Source organism: Marmota monax, unplaced genomic scaffold (genome assembly GCF_021218885.2).
Source record: "Marmota monax isolate L192 unplaced genomic scaffold, Marmota_monax_Labrador192_F-V1.1 WCK01_AAM20220418_F8-fsc00020, whole genome shotgun sequence".
NCBI lineage: Eukaryota > Metazoa > Chordata > Mammalia > Rodentia > Sciuridae > Marmota > Marmota monax.
Genome location: NW_026692912.1, coordinates 303,214 through 319,464, shown reverse-complemented (window position 1 = coordinate 319,464; position 16,251 = coordinate 303,214). Strand labels below are relative to the sequence as shown.

The 16,251-nt window shown below is 34.4% G+C and overlaps 1 protein-coding gene across 1 annotated transcript; it reads right to left on the bottom strand.

Annotated features, from left to right (window-relative positions):
* Positions 1 to 1,278: 1,278 nt before the first annotated feature.
* Positions 1,279 to 14,885, bottom strand: LOC124097196 (protein NipSnap homolog 3A). The gene is made up of 6 exons (XM_046451510.2): positions 14,725 to 14,885; positions 9,182 to 9,392; positions 7,320 to 7,478; positions 5,766 to 5,915; positions 2,341 to 2,427; positions 1,279 to 2,250 (listed from the first exon to the last, which is right to left on the bottom strand). Exons 1-6 carry the CDS (start codon positions 14,782 to 14,784, stop codon positions 2,174 to 2,176), a joined length of 744 nt encoding a protein of 247 aa, XP_046307466.1. The 5' UTR covers positions 14,785 to 14,885; the 3' UTR covers positions 1,279 to 2,173.
* Between the last annotated feature and the right edge of the window lie 1,366 nt (positions 14,886 to 16,251).

The following is a 16,251-nucleotide window of genomic DNA, read 5'->3' as shown; positions in this document are numbered from 1 at the left end:
CACAGATGGACTCTAATACATGGAATCATGAGGAGAGCCCTGGGACGACTGAGCCTATTTTGACTGTGGAATTTTTTTTTAAACAGCCTTATTGTTTCCAGACATCATAGTACACTGTTGAATACTTAGCTGATGCTCTAGAATGCTTTTTTAAATTTTCTTCCCAACACCTTGGTCAGCTGAGTCTCTAGGTTAGTAGTTCTCAATGACTTCAGATGGTAAGAATGTGCTGGAGTGATAATGAGCATGAATTTCAGAGAAAGAGGCATGATGTACAAATATGTCATGTATAATGCAAATATTACTTTGAAATGAAAAAGCTTCTAGTTGGTCAAACTTTGATCTGTAAGGTGGTTTTTAAAATTTGGCTCATTCAAGGAATGTTTTTCATCTCCTACTTACTCTTTCCCCAAAGTCAGATTTCCAGTTGATCATAGGGACTCAAGAAGTATTCAGGCCTTTGGCATGGGCCCAAGAAGGACTGGAATAATAGAGGTATCAAAACTGCCTATATTCCTTTCTTTTCCTTCTGGGTTTTGAAGGACCATCAGGAACTAAGGAAGACTAGGGAAAAGAATAATTCTTAAAGTCAATTTATACCATTGGAAAACAAAGTACCTTACATGGCTGCCTCAAAAATTATCTCTATTATTGCTTCTCAGCTTTCCTTTGTGCCATTTCCCCAAGGTCCAGGACCCATAGAACTCTTGAGCAGAACAGAAGCAGACCCTTATAGTTAGCTTGTCTCATACTAGAGAGAAAGTCTGTCCACGGTGACTGCAATTAATACTACCTCCACCACCCAGTTTCCTATGTGAAATCTTTTCAAAGGAACATCAAGAAAAAAACTCTTAAATATAAATCAGAGCTAATGGCTCTAATGTCTTTGATAGGTTTTTACCTCCAGAGTCAAAAGTATTCTTTGCCTTACTATGAAATTAATCTGTCCTTTGGATTTCTGAGGGCTCAATAAGTGAGAAGTGACATACTTCTTGTTTTTCAATTTTATCTCAGACATAATTCATTATGTTATATTTTCAATACATGTTAAGAATTAACATAATAAAATCAATAAAAAATTAAAATAATATAGTTGTAAATACAGCTATGAGGAAACTTGGAAGTATGAAATCTCTTTTAAGTTGGAAGCACTCAAAACAAAAACTAAATTTGTAGCACATCTGTGGAAGTACTAAAGAAGTCTCATCCTGAGTTTGGTAGCATACTGTTAAAGCAACAGCTTCAGAGATGATAAAAATATAAAACTTAGAAAAATAATCAGAATATACAGGTAGGCTTTTATTAGGTCAAACATTTCCATATCCATGAAGATCACATTCAAAGATATCTCAAGCATCTTATGTTAAGTAGGATCCAAAATAAAGTAAATATTTGTAAAATTAATTATAAATGAAGACATTTCAGCATACAAACCAAAGAGTCTTCAAAGACTTTAAATACCAGGACCTAATAATTTTATTTTCCAGTTCAGTGACAATAGAGCTAATGTGTGACCATAATTAACACAGATGACACAAATGATAATGTACTTTTCCATGGCAAATAAATATGTTTAATATTCTCATGAATACCATTTGATATTACAAAATAAACTTTACTTGACAAAAATTTGGAAAATCAGGAAAACAGACACGATTAAAAGTTTGACAATGTATATTAATAATTTAAAACTATTGTTTCAATCATGGAAATATAACATTAGTATTTGAATAAAGGTTTGTCAACATACAGAAGACATCCTCTGAAATGAATGAAAAATCAAGATCTTGAAATAGTGGCAAGTATCTTTGTTAAGTAGAATGCAAAATGAAGTAAATATTAGTACAATTAATTATAAATGAAGGCATTTCAGCATGTAAACCAAAGAGTCCTCAGAGATTTTTAATCTCAGGACTGAATAACATTATTTTCCAAATGGTAGATATTTTTAATGTGTGATAGATATTGAAATGCCTTGGGAAAAATGAACTTTTTACTTCCTAAAGTGGTGGTGACAAACAAGGGAGAGCTTTATAAAATGCAAGGGACATAGTAAATTAATTTATCACCTCCTTAAAATAAAAGTGAGAATAATTCTCTTGGGAGAACTTAAACACCATTAGCAGACACATTTTATACCAATTAATGAAATCTTTTGTGTTTCAGTAGAACACTATTTCAATGGTGAAAATGATGCAGGAATCAGAAGCATATTCTGCTGAGACACTAGGTAGTTGACACTTTCCCGAACTGGAAAAACATTTCATAAGAAGGCATATAAAGTTATTGAGCAAATCAAGTTTATTGTAAAAATAACCCATGCCTAGTGAAATAGCTTACCAGCTGCCACGACTCTGGGATCCTCATGGGAATGATGCCTCCCAGCTGCACGACTATCTGCACTCTCATTCCACCAAAGAACATGAACTGCAGAAATAAACCAAAATTGTTTCTAAAGAGTATGACATTGACATTGCCATGGGCAAAAGAATAATTCTTAAAGTGAGAGTGAGTAAAAAAATCCTATTATTTTAAATTAAAATGTCAGTAAATAAATATTTAGATGATAAGATTTCAGAGGAATCAGAGACTTGAGAAAGAAATTTATACATGAATTAATCAAACTCACTCTCTCTCTCTTTTTTTAGGTGTAAAAACAGAAAGCTGGAAAAGGAAAGTAAGGTAAGACAGTTAAAGACACACTCAAATTTCATGACTTCCCACTACAGTTGACTTTATTGCAAAAAACCAAGGTTATAAAAATTGTGTTTATTATAGAAAATTTATATGAAACAAACAGGAAAACAAAAAATAGCATAATGTTAACTACCTAGAGAAAACCCCTAGGGCATTTCCTTTAAAAGTTAACTTAGGGTCTATTGTATATTATGCTTACTAATAGATTCTTTAAAATTAACAGTGATTATCTTCTGTGGCAATAATATTATTTTTTAATGATGATATGGATTCCTTCATAATACACAGCAACTTTTTATACTAATCTTTATTGTTGGCCATTTAGATTATTTCCAATATTTCACTATTCTATAAAATTCTGGAATAAATATTCTTGTATATAATTATTTATACATTTTTTTATAATTGCAATGTAATACAAAGTAGAGGTATAGAAAAATACAGATAAACACAAAGAGAAGCTAGGAATCATTTCTGGACTTCCCAGAAATAACTAGTTTTATATTTGGTTTATGTCTTTCCATACTAATACATATTATATATACGTTGTTATGTATATGAAATATATGAATATTTACAGACATATCTATACATATATTTATATCTATGCATACATTTTATACTACAAATATATATAGCATATTTCTATATCACAAAATATATTACATAAAGAAGGTCATACCACATTATTTATTATATAAACAATATTTACATAAATTTCATTTGAACACACCTATGTATGTATCTATAATAATGATGATGGTGACTACTATTGCTAACATTTAATTGCCTGGAATGTGTTTGTCTCTAGTGATGGAACCTGTCAGGCCTTGGGCATGCTAAGCATGTGCTCTACCACTGAATTATATTTGTAGTGCTTTTTATTTTTATTTTTAGATAGAATCTTGCTAAGTTGCCCAGACTGGCCTTGAAGTTGTAATCCTCCTGCCTCAGTCTCCTGATAGCTAGGATTTCACATGTGTAATACCTTGCTTGATTTTAAACATTTTTCATGTGTTAACTCATTTAGTCCTCATAATAATCTAGATGGTAGGTTATTACTATCATCATTGTATAGATGAGGAAACTAAGGCCCAGTGAGGTTAACTTACCCAAGGTCATAAAATTACTAAGCAATGGTGCTGGGATTAAATCCAGGCTGTTTGTATCTGTTTATTTCCTTAACAAAATCTCCTAAAATGTAAAGTGAGAGATCCAAGGAGTATATCTTATATACATATATATTTTAAATTTTCAAATAGTGTATATATTATACTGTCTATATATTGTATGTATTATACACTATCTTCCTAAAATGGAAGATAAATATAAAAAGAAGCTGTACTGATTTATACTCATCATGCCACATTTTCTTAGGATACTGAAAATGAATTTAAGAATAAAAAAGTTATAAAAATCATACATACACAATATCAGAGATTAAAAGACAGACTTTCAGTAATCTTTAATCTCATCACTCAAATATGACTACTTTACATACTTTCAAATTTCTTTCGTATATAACTGAAAGCCCTTATAAATATATGCACTCCTGCATATTTTCTAGAATACTGCCAAAGACAATGAAAATAATTTTTTATTTATATGGCCCAATTTGGGAAGGAAAGATTAATGTGAACCGTATATATTATATGAGTACTTATTTACTCCTGATCTAACATTATACCCATGTAAGCAAGTCTACATTAAGTAAAAAGTGATATCTGCTTACTATTTTTAATCTGCCTCTTCTTTTATATTTGACAGTCATATGTGTTACTACCTTTACATAAATTTTCATTTCCTTTTTGCTTTTGAATTTAACTTATGATGATTTGTTCCACATATAGAGAGTTTGAGCCTTTTTATAATAAAGTCATCAAATTTTTTCTTCATTTTTGTTTCTATTTTTAGCTTAGGAATATAGTCCCCATTCATATTTTTAAGTAAGTTCATCTACATAAAGTTTTAGCAACTCTATGAATTAAATTTTCTCATTGAAATCTATTAAAGTCTTGGTTTTATTTTAGCATATAGTATGAGATAATTTTTATAATAATTTTTCTCCTCCATTATTTTCCAACGTAAATATACATCTGTTTTTGTATATTATGACCATTTTCTTATGATAAACAGGCTGAATATCCCTAATCCAAAAATCAAAAATCTGACATACTTCTGGTCCATGCATTTCAGAAAAGAGATGAATTTTCTGTGTTGAGTTGGAAGCTCAGCACTGACTATATTAGGTTTCAGATTTCCATTGTACATAAAATAGAGAAGATAAAAGGTAACTGCGTATTATCAGTCTTTCAAATATTTACTAGCTATTCTTTGTCATCTGTCCTTTCAGATAAGCTTTACAAGTATTTTCAGAATTTGTCAAAAAAAATCTTGAAATTCTGATGGTAATATCTTTCAAATTTAAAAGTTAAAATACTCTGGGCTGGGGATATAGTCCAGTGGTAGAGCATTGCCTAGCATGTGCATCGTCCTGAGTTCAATCACCAGGGCTATGCACACAAAAAAATACATTTAAAAGTTAAATACTCCAAATACGTATTTTATTAAAGAAATTTATATTTACAAATTTACCAATGGATATGTACATACATGTATATAAATACATGCCTCAAATAAAAATGGGTGAATTTTTATGGGGCGACTTTAGTATAAATAAATTAATTAATACGTGAATGAATAAATAAATTATGTTTTTACTCAGAAACAATCTCCCCAGAAATGTTGTTTCAAAAATCAATAAAAAAATTCAGAAGAAAAAATATTTAAAAGGAATAGGTTATTTCTTGAGATTCTGGCACCTATTAAAATTTAATCATTTTGATAATCAGGAAAATAGCAGTTTTGTGTTTGAAAAGGCTTCATAAAGATGTTAACATTCTAAATAAAAAGATGTGACACAGGTTTTTTTCAACCCTTAAAATTGACAAAAATACAAAAATTTGGCAATAAAAAATAAAATGTACAGTATGAGAGAGAGAAACGTATCCAAGGAACTTATTAGTAGATCACCACTGAAATTTTATAGATAAAACAGATAACTATACCTGTGTTGAGTGCTCCATATTCTGCATGGAAAACACCAACTAATTTTGTATAGCCTAGATTTACATGGGCATGAACTGCCCTTTTAAATGCATCACCCCACAGAGCTGGGCCACCAGGTTTCATCTGAAAAGAAGCCAATTCATAGACTCCTAAAATAGAAAGAAAAAGGACTATTTTACAGAAGACATTCCAGCATTTTCTAATCATGTCTGTCTTGTTTCCATGGAAAACTAATCTACAAATACAGATTTAGAGGATCATATATGGTTACATAGACATATTTATTGTATTTGCATTATTTTTCTTTGCTTTGGTTATCATGCAGATGATAAAAAGTCTGGAGTTATAAATATATAAACTATGATCTGAAATATTTTAATATAAAAATCTATTAATAAAACAGATATTAAGAATGTATAATGAAATTGGATTTTTGAGCCAAGTCTATACTTTCAGAAAAGAATAAAATAATTTTCCAATGTCTCCTATATTTTCATTCTTCTTTCCAATTTGTACTTTTTTCCATTTATATTTCTCTCTCCTTAAGTTTCTTTTTCTAACAGGAAGAACATAGAAAACAATGAAAATAAAGAAATGTCTCTAAGTTTTGGAGGAAAAAAACCCAAACAAACCTAATGAGATTTTATTGTCCCTAAATATCCAAGTATGTAGTTGAAATGTATCTTATCTTCTGGACAGAAATAAAGGACTGGTAGAAAGAAACTAGAGACAAGTAGATTTGAAAGGTACAGGAAAACATGCAAAGATTACTCAGGTTAATAAAAAAGAGGAAGAGGATCAACGTTAGACACTGAGAAGTCAACTATTTTATCTAGATAGTGCTGACAGAGAAAGAGATCTAAGTAGGATCTAAATAATTCTTGTCAAGTTTCTTTGTAGTGTAGTCTAAAAACAGAGTTGGAAATAAAATAAATCTAAATTGATTTTTCTATTCTGACCTTGGTTTAATACTGGATTGAAGCAATAGTTTCTTTAAATCATCAAGAAGTGAAATCAGCAAGAAGATATATCTTAAGGAATTATTTTCAAACTGAGAAGAAAGAGGAAGACACAAAAGTTAGACACAAAAACTATAGTGATATAGCTTGGTAGATTCAGTAAATTCACCCCCCTCAAATAGTTAATTTTATAAGCAAAGGTGTACTAATGACTTAAGATTAATTATATTTTGTGGAAAATATTCTTATTTAAATATTTATGTTATCTTAAAATTATTCTTTATTTTCCCACATGTGGTCCCTATTTCTAATGTGCAATTTCTCATCTTTAACTGACTATGTAGACTTTTTCTGTAACAGCTAAACTTAGCAATGTGTAAAATTTCAATTTGGAAAAATTCCTCATTATTTAATTCTCATTTTAAGCATAAGCTGGAAGATTCAACTTCGTTTTATCTTAACAACCACAGTATGTTCCCATAAAACAAAGGATTAATTTCCTTGTTTGCCAGTGGAACTTCACCTTTTATCACTTAAGATCTTTAGTATTTCATTCATCTAAATTCTAAGTGGTGAAGAAGGAAAGTGACTTACCCTCTTTTGGAGGCTTTTCTAATTTGCACCATGGCACCAGGTAAGTAATCTCACTCTCTTGCTTATCAATGAGAGCCAAATTTGGAATGAGGAATTGTTCTTGCCATTCCTTATCTTTAGCCAAGGCTTTCTGAACTGCAGTTCGATGAGCAAAATTCTCTATGGGAGAAAAGAATTAAGAAAAAGAAACATTTACAACTTAAAATCACCTATGCTTCTCTGGATTTCATCCAAACAACATTCACCTGCAGCATAGAGGAACATTGTTATGCCTTTGGAAATATCAACACGAAAAGATGTGACATCTGTCCTCAAGTTGTTCTTGGGCTTAAGGGGAATAGAAATACAAAATGTCACAGAATTGGCTTCATGGGTTCTATGACTTTGCAGAAACTTGTGTGAATTAGGTAAGTTACTGTATCTTTCTGCATTCTGTTTTTCAGTCTGTATAATGGAGAGAATATAACATTGTTGTGAAGGTTAACTGAATTAACACACAAAAAGAGCCTAGAACAATGTTTAGCACCCAGTTAGTATCAACATTTGTGGACTAATTAATTCAGTTGAGGCATTTAACTGATAGTGCTAGTTCAGAGAAAGATCTTTCTTTGGTGGTGGCAGGTGCCCAGGTCAAGATAAACCTTGAATCAAATTACAATAAATGAAATTAAAATGTATTTGGTGAGTCTCTTCTCCTTTGAACAAAGAGCCTTCAAAAAATAGTGTTGATTCTCTTACTTATTACCAGCCATTTTCCCCCCAGCACTTATTTTTTTTCTGAGTTATTCCAACAGGTATCGACATTTACCCATATATGGGCCTAGCATTGTATTTACTATGAAGACCTTATAAGACTAATGATAAAAGTTTTATATGGTTTATGATGGTGATAATGAATAACACCTATCTCACAGCTTAAGTGAGGTATATCAGGACTTCATTAGTTTTCTTAGTGGGCCATGATTTAACTTGTAGCACATCTAAAGCACAAGTTGTGTTTTAATGGGGCTTGTTTTACTACACTAGGTAAAAACCCTACACTGTGCCCATAGTTAGGTGTAGAATGAATATTTTTCATAATAAAACATTTATGAATATTAATCTGGACACTGATGATCAAATTGTAAATAAAATTATTACCAGGTCTTTGGATATCCACAAGTCCTGATATGACCCTAACAGACTAGATTGTGGAGAAACAAACATTCTGGTGACTCTTGAAACTTCTTTTCCTTCCTCAGGGGTAGGTCAGTGTGACATGGGAAGAACTGATTCCTTTTCCTTTTGAGTAGTATGAAAGTAAATTCCTTGAAACTCTGGGGTGTAAGAAATGAAACAAAAAATTGGTTTCTAAACATAACGGAAATATTAAATCTCATGGTTGAATGAAGTTTAAAATCTGTGATCCTCTCTAAATCTCAATTTACTTAATGGCCCTAAATTTTTAAATTATTAGACTTCCTCTTTCCTTTTGTGATCTTAACACGTTTAGGCTTTTTCAAACACCACCTTAAAATTTTTATCAACCATCTTTGTAATAAACCATTCTAAATTTTCTGAGTGTTAAAGCTAGTTTATAATTTTATCATTTCATATATGAGAATTAATGTTTTCCAAGTTATGGTAATATAAGACTTTGAGCAAGGAATTGTTAGAAGTAGACCATTGGTGAGAGTAATCACTGAATTTACTTTTTTGGTACTGTATTCCTTTTTAAATTAAGATTTTACTTAACCTGTACGTATCTATAAATATATAGATTTATAAATATAGTTTATAAATATAGATTTAAGAACTAAATTTCATGAAACATGGAACAGAATGAAAATCTATAACAAACACTTAAGTGGAATGACTCCTACCATACTTCCAAATGTGAAACACTTTATTCATTCTGCCTCCAAATTCTACACTCCAACATCCAACCAATTCAGAGTGAGCTGTCCGAAGATGCATGTTTTTCTTGATGTTTTCCAGGAACTCATTCATCTTCGAGGGTTTAAGTGAATAGGTATGAAACTCATAGAATGTTCCATCATTTTGTCTGGGGCCTGTAGCAAAAGATGAGCATACCTGAAGAAAGATAAGACAAATTTAAAGATTTTAGAGAGAGAGAATTTATTATGTTATAACCAAATCTATGTTTGTACTTGTCAATTCTCTATAGACTTTTTGTTATGCAGAGATTAAAGATAAAAATCATTTTTTGAGGCTATTGTAAAAAGAGTAGTTTTCCTAATTTCTCTTTCAGAGGATTCAATACTGATGTACAGAAATGCATTTGATTTATGGGTGTTGATTTTATATCCTACTTTACTGAATTGATTTATTAGTTCTAGAAGGTTTCTGGTGGAATTTTTCAGATCCTCTAAGTATAGAACCATGTCGTCAGCCAAAAGTGATAGTTTGAGTTCTTCTTTTCCTATTTGTATCCCTTTAATTTCTTTTGTCTTTCTAATTGCTCTGGCTAGAGTTTCAAAAACTATGTTAAATGTAAGTGGTGAAAGACGGCAATCCTGTTGTGTTCCAGTTTTTAGAGGGAATGCTTTCAATTTTTCTCCATTTAGAATGATGTTGGCCTTGGCCTTAGCATAGATAACTTTTACAATGTTGAGATGTTTCCATTTTCCCTAGTTTTTCTAGTGTTTTGAAATGAAGGGGTGCTGTATTTTGTCAAATGCTTTTTCTGCATCTGTTATGATGATATGATTCTTATCTTAAGTCTATTGATGGGATGATGAATTACATTTAATGATTTCTCTATGTCGAACCAACCTTGCATCTCTCAGATGAACCTCACTTAATTGTGGTACACTATTTTTTTTAAAGAGAAATTAGGAAAACTACTCCATTTACAATAGCCTCAAAAAAAAAAAACTTGGAAATCAACTTAATGAAAGAGGTGAAAGAACTCTATAATGAAAACTATAGAACGCTACAGAAAGAAATTAAAGAAAACCTTACAAGATGGAAAGATCTACCTTGTTCTTGGATAGGCAGAATTAATATTGTAAAATGACCATAGTACCAAAAACACTATGCAGATTTAATGCAATTTCAATCAAAATTCCAATGACATTCCTCATAGAAAAAGCTATCATGTAATTCATCTGGAAAAATAAGAGACCAGAATAGCCAAAGCAATACTTAGTGAGTGAAGCAGGTGGCATCACAATACCAGACCTTAAACTATACTACAGAGCAATAGTAACAAAAACATCATTGTATTGGCACCAAAATAGATTGGTATACCAAATGGTACAGATAGAGGACACAGAGACAAACCCACATAAAAACAGTTATCTCATACTAGACAAAGGCACCAAAAACATATACTGGAGAAAAGATAGCCTCTTCAACAAATGGTGCTGGGAAAACTGGAAATTCATATGCATCAAAATGAAATTAAGCCCCTATTTCTCACCATGCACAAAATTCAACTCAAAGTGGACAAAGGACCTAGGAATTAGACCAGAAACCCTATGCCCCAAAGAAGAAAAAGTAGGCCCAAATCTTCATCATGTTGGATTAGGCCATGAGTTCCTGAATAAGACTCCTAAAGTGCAAGAAATAAAATCAAGAATCAATAAATGGGATGGATTCAAACTAAAAAGCTTCTTGTCAGCAAAAGAAACAATCAGTGAGGTAAAGAGAGAGCCTACAGAATAGGAGGAAATTTTTACCACACACACATCAGAGAGAGCACTAATCTCCAGGTATATAAAGAACTCAAAAAACTTAGCACCAAAAACATAAATAACCCAATCAATAAATGGGCTAAGAAACTGAACAGACATTTCTCAGAAGATATACTGTCAGTTAACAAACATATGAAAAATATTCAACATCTCTAGCAATTAGTGAAATGCAAATCAAAACTAAGATTTCATCTCACTCCAGTCAGAAAGCCAGTTATTAAGAATACAGGTAACAATAAGTGTTGGTAAGGATGTGGGGGAAAAAGCACACTCGTACATTGCTGGTGAGACTGCAAAGTATTGCAACCAATCTGGGAAGCAGTATGGAGATTCCTTAGAAAACTTAGAATGGAACCATCATTTGACCCAGCTATCCCACTCCTGGGTTTATACCCAAAGGACTGAAAATCAACATACTACAGTGACGTAGCCACATCAATGTTTATAACAGCACAATTCACAATAACTAAATTGTGGAACCAACCTAGATGCCCTTCAATAGATAAATGGATTAAGAAAGTTGGTATATATACACAATGGAATACTACTCAGTGTTAAGAGAGAATAAAACCATGGCATTTGCAGGTAAATGGATGGAGTTGAAGAATATCATGCTAAGTGAAGCCAAGCCCACAAAACCAATGTTTTCTCTGATAAGTGGATGCTGATCCATAATGCGTGGTGTGTGTGTGTGTGGGGGGGGTGGTGGAGGCGGCAGGATGGGAGGAATGGAAGAACTTTGAATAAGGCAAAGGAGTGGTAGGGAAGGGAGGAGGCATAAGGGTAGGAAAGATGGTAGAATGAGATGGACATCATTACCCTAGGTACATGTATGAATACACAAATGGTGTGATTCTATTTTGTGTACAACCAGAGAAATGAAAAATTGTGCAATTGTGCACCATTTGTGTACTAAGAATCAAAATGCATTTTGTTGTCATGTATAACGAGTTAGAAAAAATAAATTTAAAAAAGATAAAAATCACACAGAATATATATCTGCTCTTTTACTGGAAAGGGTTTACAACCTTTAGTCATTTGTTTCATGAGAAGTTGCTCATATGAAGGCATTGGTGTCTTGATGATATTCCTGTACTGGAGAACTATAATTAGAATTCCCATAAATTTAGAAAGAGCTTTCCTTTATTCAGCCAATATTTGATTTTTAGTTGATAGCATATGTGTAGAGTTATGCATCTGAAAGAACTTTATAAATTCAGTATGCATGCTTTTGGCAGGCAAAATTATTTTAAAATATAGTACTAATAGAAAATTCCACTTTTATTTTCTTAAAAAATGGAAATTTCTCTTCAAGTCAAAGTATTTCCTACATTAAATGAAGTAAACCAGTGGCCAAAAATAAGACTGGAATTTTAAGCATTAGGAAACTATGTGCTAACTCCATTGTAATATAGTGATAGACTTTATGAATGCTGAAAAAGATTAAATTCAAGGAGTCAGGATTTTCAGAATCATCATTAGGTTCTTAAGACAGATGCAATGTAAAGTGCATTTAATGCATCCAGTTATATTGGTTTGATGGGAATTATTTTTTTAAGAACCGTTAACTTGTTAAAATGTTTATATGCTCACTATATAAATTTCTAAATCTCTTTCTGAGTGAACTTAATTTTTACTAGGCAGAATTATCATAACTTGCCAGAATTATCATCTGTGTACGTATATGTGTATATTAAAAATGCACACATACAGATACTTATATAGCATTCCACTTTACAAACTCATGAAGTGTGATTAGTAGGTGTAGGTGCCTATTTCCAAAGTAATTATACCAGAAAAATCTGTTAAAGAAGACTTGGTCCCTACAAAACTATGGACAAATTAGTGCTTACACTGACCACCTTGCATGTTTAGAGAAACAGGAGGCTTTGTTCTTATATATTCTTATATTGTTGAGTATAGACTTAATATAATCATTTCAATTGAGTTTATTCCACTCATGACTGTCATAACTCTTAAGTTATTTTCCTATTGCCCAAAGGACAAAGCTTTCTATCAAAAACAACCGCAGCAGTCTCTGCCACAGGTAGATATTCTTTTTTTGTGCATTTTAACCAGATTATAATAATGTTAGTAGAATAAACAATAACCTAATATGTACAATCTAAAAATTACAAGTAAGATATATCAGCTGTAGACTAATGGGCATTTGTATTATTTTTCAATGAGACGATACACAGAAGGGACACCGTAGTGATAAAGACGGGTGTATGTGTGAGGAAGTGAAGAGATTTTGTAGGTTTTTGTTGCAAAGCTAGTTAGAAATATGCTGGGGCAGAAATCTTCACCATTTGACCTTCCCTTATCACCAAGTTAGGATTAATTCTTGTGAGCAATTACTAAGAATTCACTTATACGAGAATGCTGCTAGAAATGTAAAAAAGAAAAGTCGCAAAGAAATAATTCTTGGCCCTGCCCCACTAGAGAGAGCAGAATAGACTGCATTGTTTTTTTTAATTTAATTTTTTTTTTATTGGTTGTTCAAAACATTACAAAGCTCTTTACATATCATATTTCATACATTTGATTCAGGTGGGTTTTGAACTCCCAATTTTACCCCAAATACAGATTGCAGAATCACATTGGTTACACATCTACATTTTTACATAATGCCCTATTAGTAACTGTTGTATTCTGCTACCTTTCCTATCCTCTACTATCTCCCCTCCCCTCCCCTCCCATCTTCTCTCTCTACCCCATCTACAGTAATTCATTTCTCTCCTTGTTTATTTTCCCATTCCCCTCACAACCTCTTATATGTAATTTTGTATAACAATGAGGATCTCCCTCCATTACCATGCAATTTCCCTTTTCTCTCCCTTTCCCTCCCACCTCATGTATCTGTTTAATGTTAATCTTTTCTTCCTGCTCTTCCTCCCTGCTTTGTTCTTAGTTGCTCTCATTATCAAAGAAGACACGGGGTGAAAGGCCATTAATGGCTCTTCCTTACTCTTCTCCTGAAAGTCTGCCTCCAGAAGCGGCTAAGCCCACAGCCAGCATCTTGCTGGCTGAGAAAGGAGTAAAAGCCTCAAGATGGAAAGGAGAGACTCCCTAGGATGAATCGGAACAAGCAGGTGCCCACAGTTCAGGCTTGATCCCTGGCTCCATTTTGGATCTTTCTCATCTAAGGCTGAAGCAGGTCACGTTTGAGGGTCTTCAGGCTCAGGTCCCTGCTGGGCTTGGGGATCACCGCAGGACACGGGGAGGGCGGGCACGATGCCCCACACTGGGACCCTGGCCTACACCAAGGTTCTCGGCAAAATGCTCGCAAGCTGTGCACTTCGTTACAAAGGAAAAGGCCGGTCGGGTCGCCACTCCTTGTTGGTGGTCCTCTTCCAGCACCTTCAGTGTGGACGGAGCGAAGGCTCTTCAAACCCACACCTCCGCGAGGCCAATGGCGCCTGGGCCCCGCCACGAAGCGGCGAGCGCTCCCGGAGCCACAGCTGCCAAAGTGCTGGCGGCAAAGCCGCAACCGCTAGCGCTTCGGGAGCGACCTCGGGGCGGTCAGGCTCCCAAGCCAGAGAAAGCCTCGCTCCGGTGGGTAAACGACCCTGCCCCGCAAGGACCCCTCCTCCACGGGCGCGGACCCTCAGCCGACAGAGCTGACCGCGCGGCACGCATGCGCAGGGCTCACGCCCTCCCAGCCCTGCGCCTGGCAAAGGGCGCGCCCACCCGGAGGCCGATACCTGAAGCGCGGGCGTTCGCGAGGTCAGAGCCCGGGCCAGGACGCTTCGGAGGGGCAGCATGGCGCAGCGTGGGCCGCTGAGGAAGGCAGCCAGCTGGCGTCCGACGTGACGCTCTCCTCGTACGGCTTCCTGACTGGAAAGGCGCAGCGAAGGGACAGTTAGAGGGCGTGGGCGGGGGCGGGACTCGGCGGGTCAGCTCCGCCCCCGCCCTGGAGGTGCACCCCTGGGGCCAGTGTGCAGGAGTGTGGTGCCAGCCCTGACTCAGGGTTTCCCCTTTGTTTCCTCGATGGTTTGTGCCCCAGACGTCAGAGTTGATGTTGGTGTAGCTGAAAGCGGAGTTCATGCTTGTTTCACCTTCTGGTCTGTCGCCTCCTCAGGGCGCTGTTGTGTAAACGTTCCGGGTAGAGCGCCTGTCTATGAGCAGGAAGGTGCTGTATGGATGCCTGCATGTGCAGGCTTTGCATTTAGTCATGGTTTTTTTTTTTAATTAATTAATTAATTAATTTTTTTTTATTTTACAGAGAGCAGAGCTGGGAGTCTTAACTTGTCTTCACTGAAGGTATTCTCCATCCCACTTGCCAGCCCAGCATGGCTTTGAAGGCTCCCAAAGGTTTGAATTAAACTTTCCAAGAGCCAAAAGAATGGGTGCACTGAACCTCACATATGAAACTCAAATTTAAACTTGCGTAGATTGAAATAAAATATTTCTATAATACTTGAAATAGAACTGCTGACTTCTCAGGTGGTCCTCTGATTATTGGTCCCCCCCCATCTTGGTTTAACAATTTTAAAGCTGTTACTCTCATTAATGTTCATATTAAAATTAATTTTCTTGTTAACTTATATTAGTATACATTATATTAATATTTACATTATTCTTGCTAGTAGTCACTTTATGCACATGTTTAAGCAACATTGTTTACATCATGAAGCTGTAATTATTACAACCTTACCACCTGTGCTTATGAAAGGAAGACTTTTTTTAAAAATTTATTTGTTCTAATTAGTTATACATTACAGCAGAATTCGTTTCAATACGTTGTATGCAAATGGAGCACAATTTCTAATTTCTCTGGCTGTACATGATGCAGTCACACTGGTGCTGCAATCATACATATACACAAGGTAATGATGTCCCTCTCCTTCTACCATTCTTCCCACCCTTACACTCCCTCTCCTCCCCTCACTCGCTTCTGCCCAATCCAAAGTTCCTCCATTTTTCCCTAGCTCTACTCCTCCATTATGGATCAGCATCCACATAATCAGAAAACATTTGGCCTTTGGATTTTTGTGGATTTTTGTATTATTTCACTTAGCATGATATTCTCCAACTTCATCCATTTACCTGCAAATGCCATAATTTTATTCTTCTTTAAGGCTGAGTAATATTCTACAGTTTGTTTGTCCATTCATCTGTTGAAAGACATCTAGGTTTAACACTCAGAAAATTTAGAATGGTTTATTACATCTAGGTTGGTTCCATAGTCTAGCTATTATGAATTGAGCTTCTATAAACATGGATGTGGC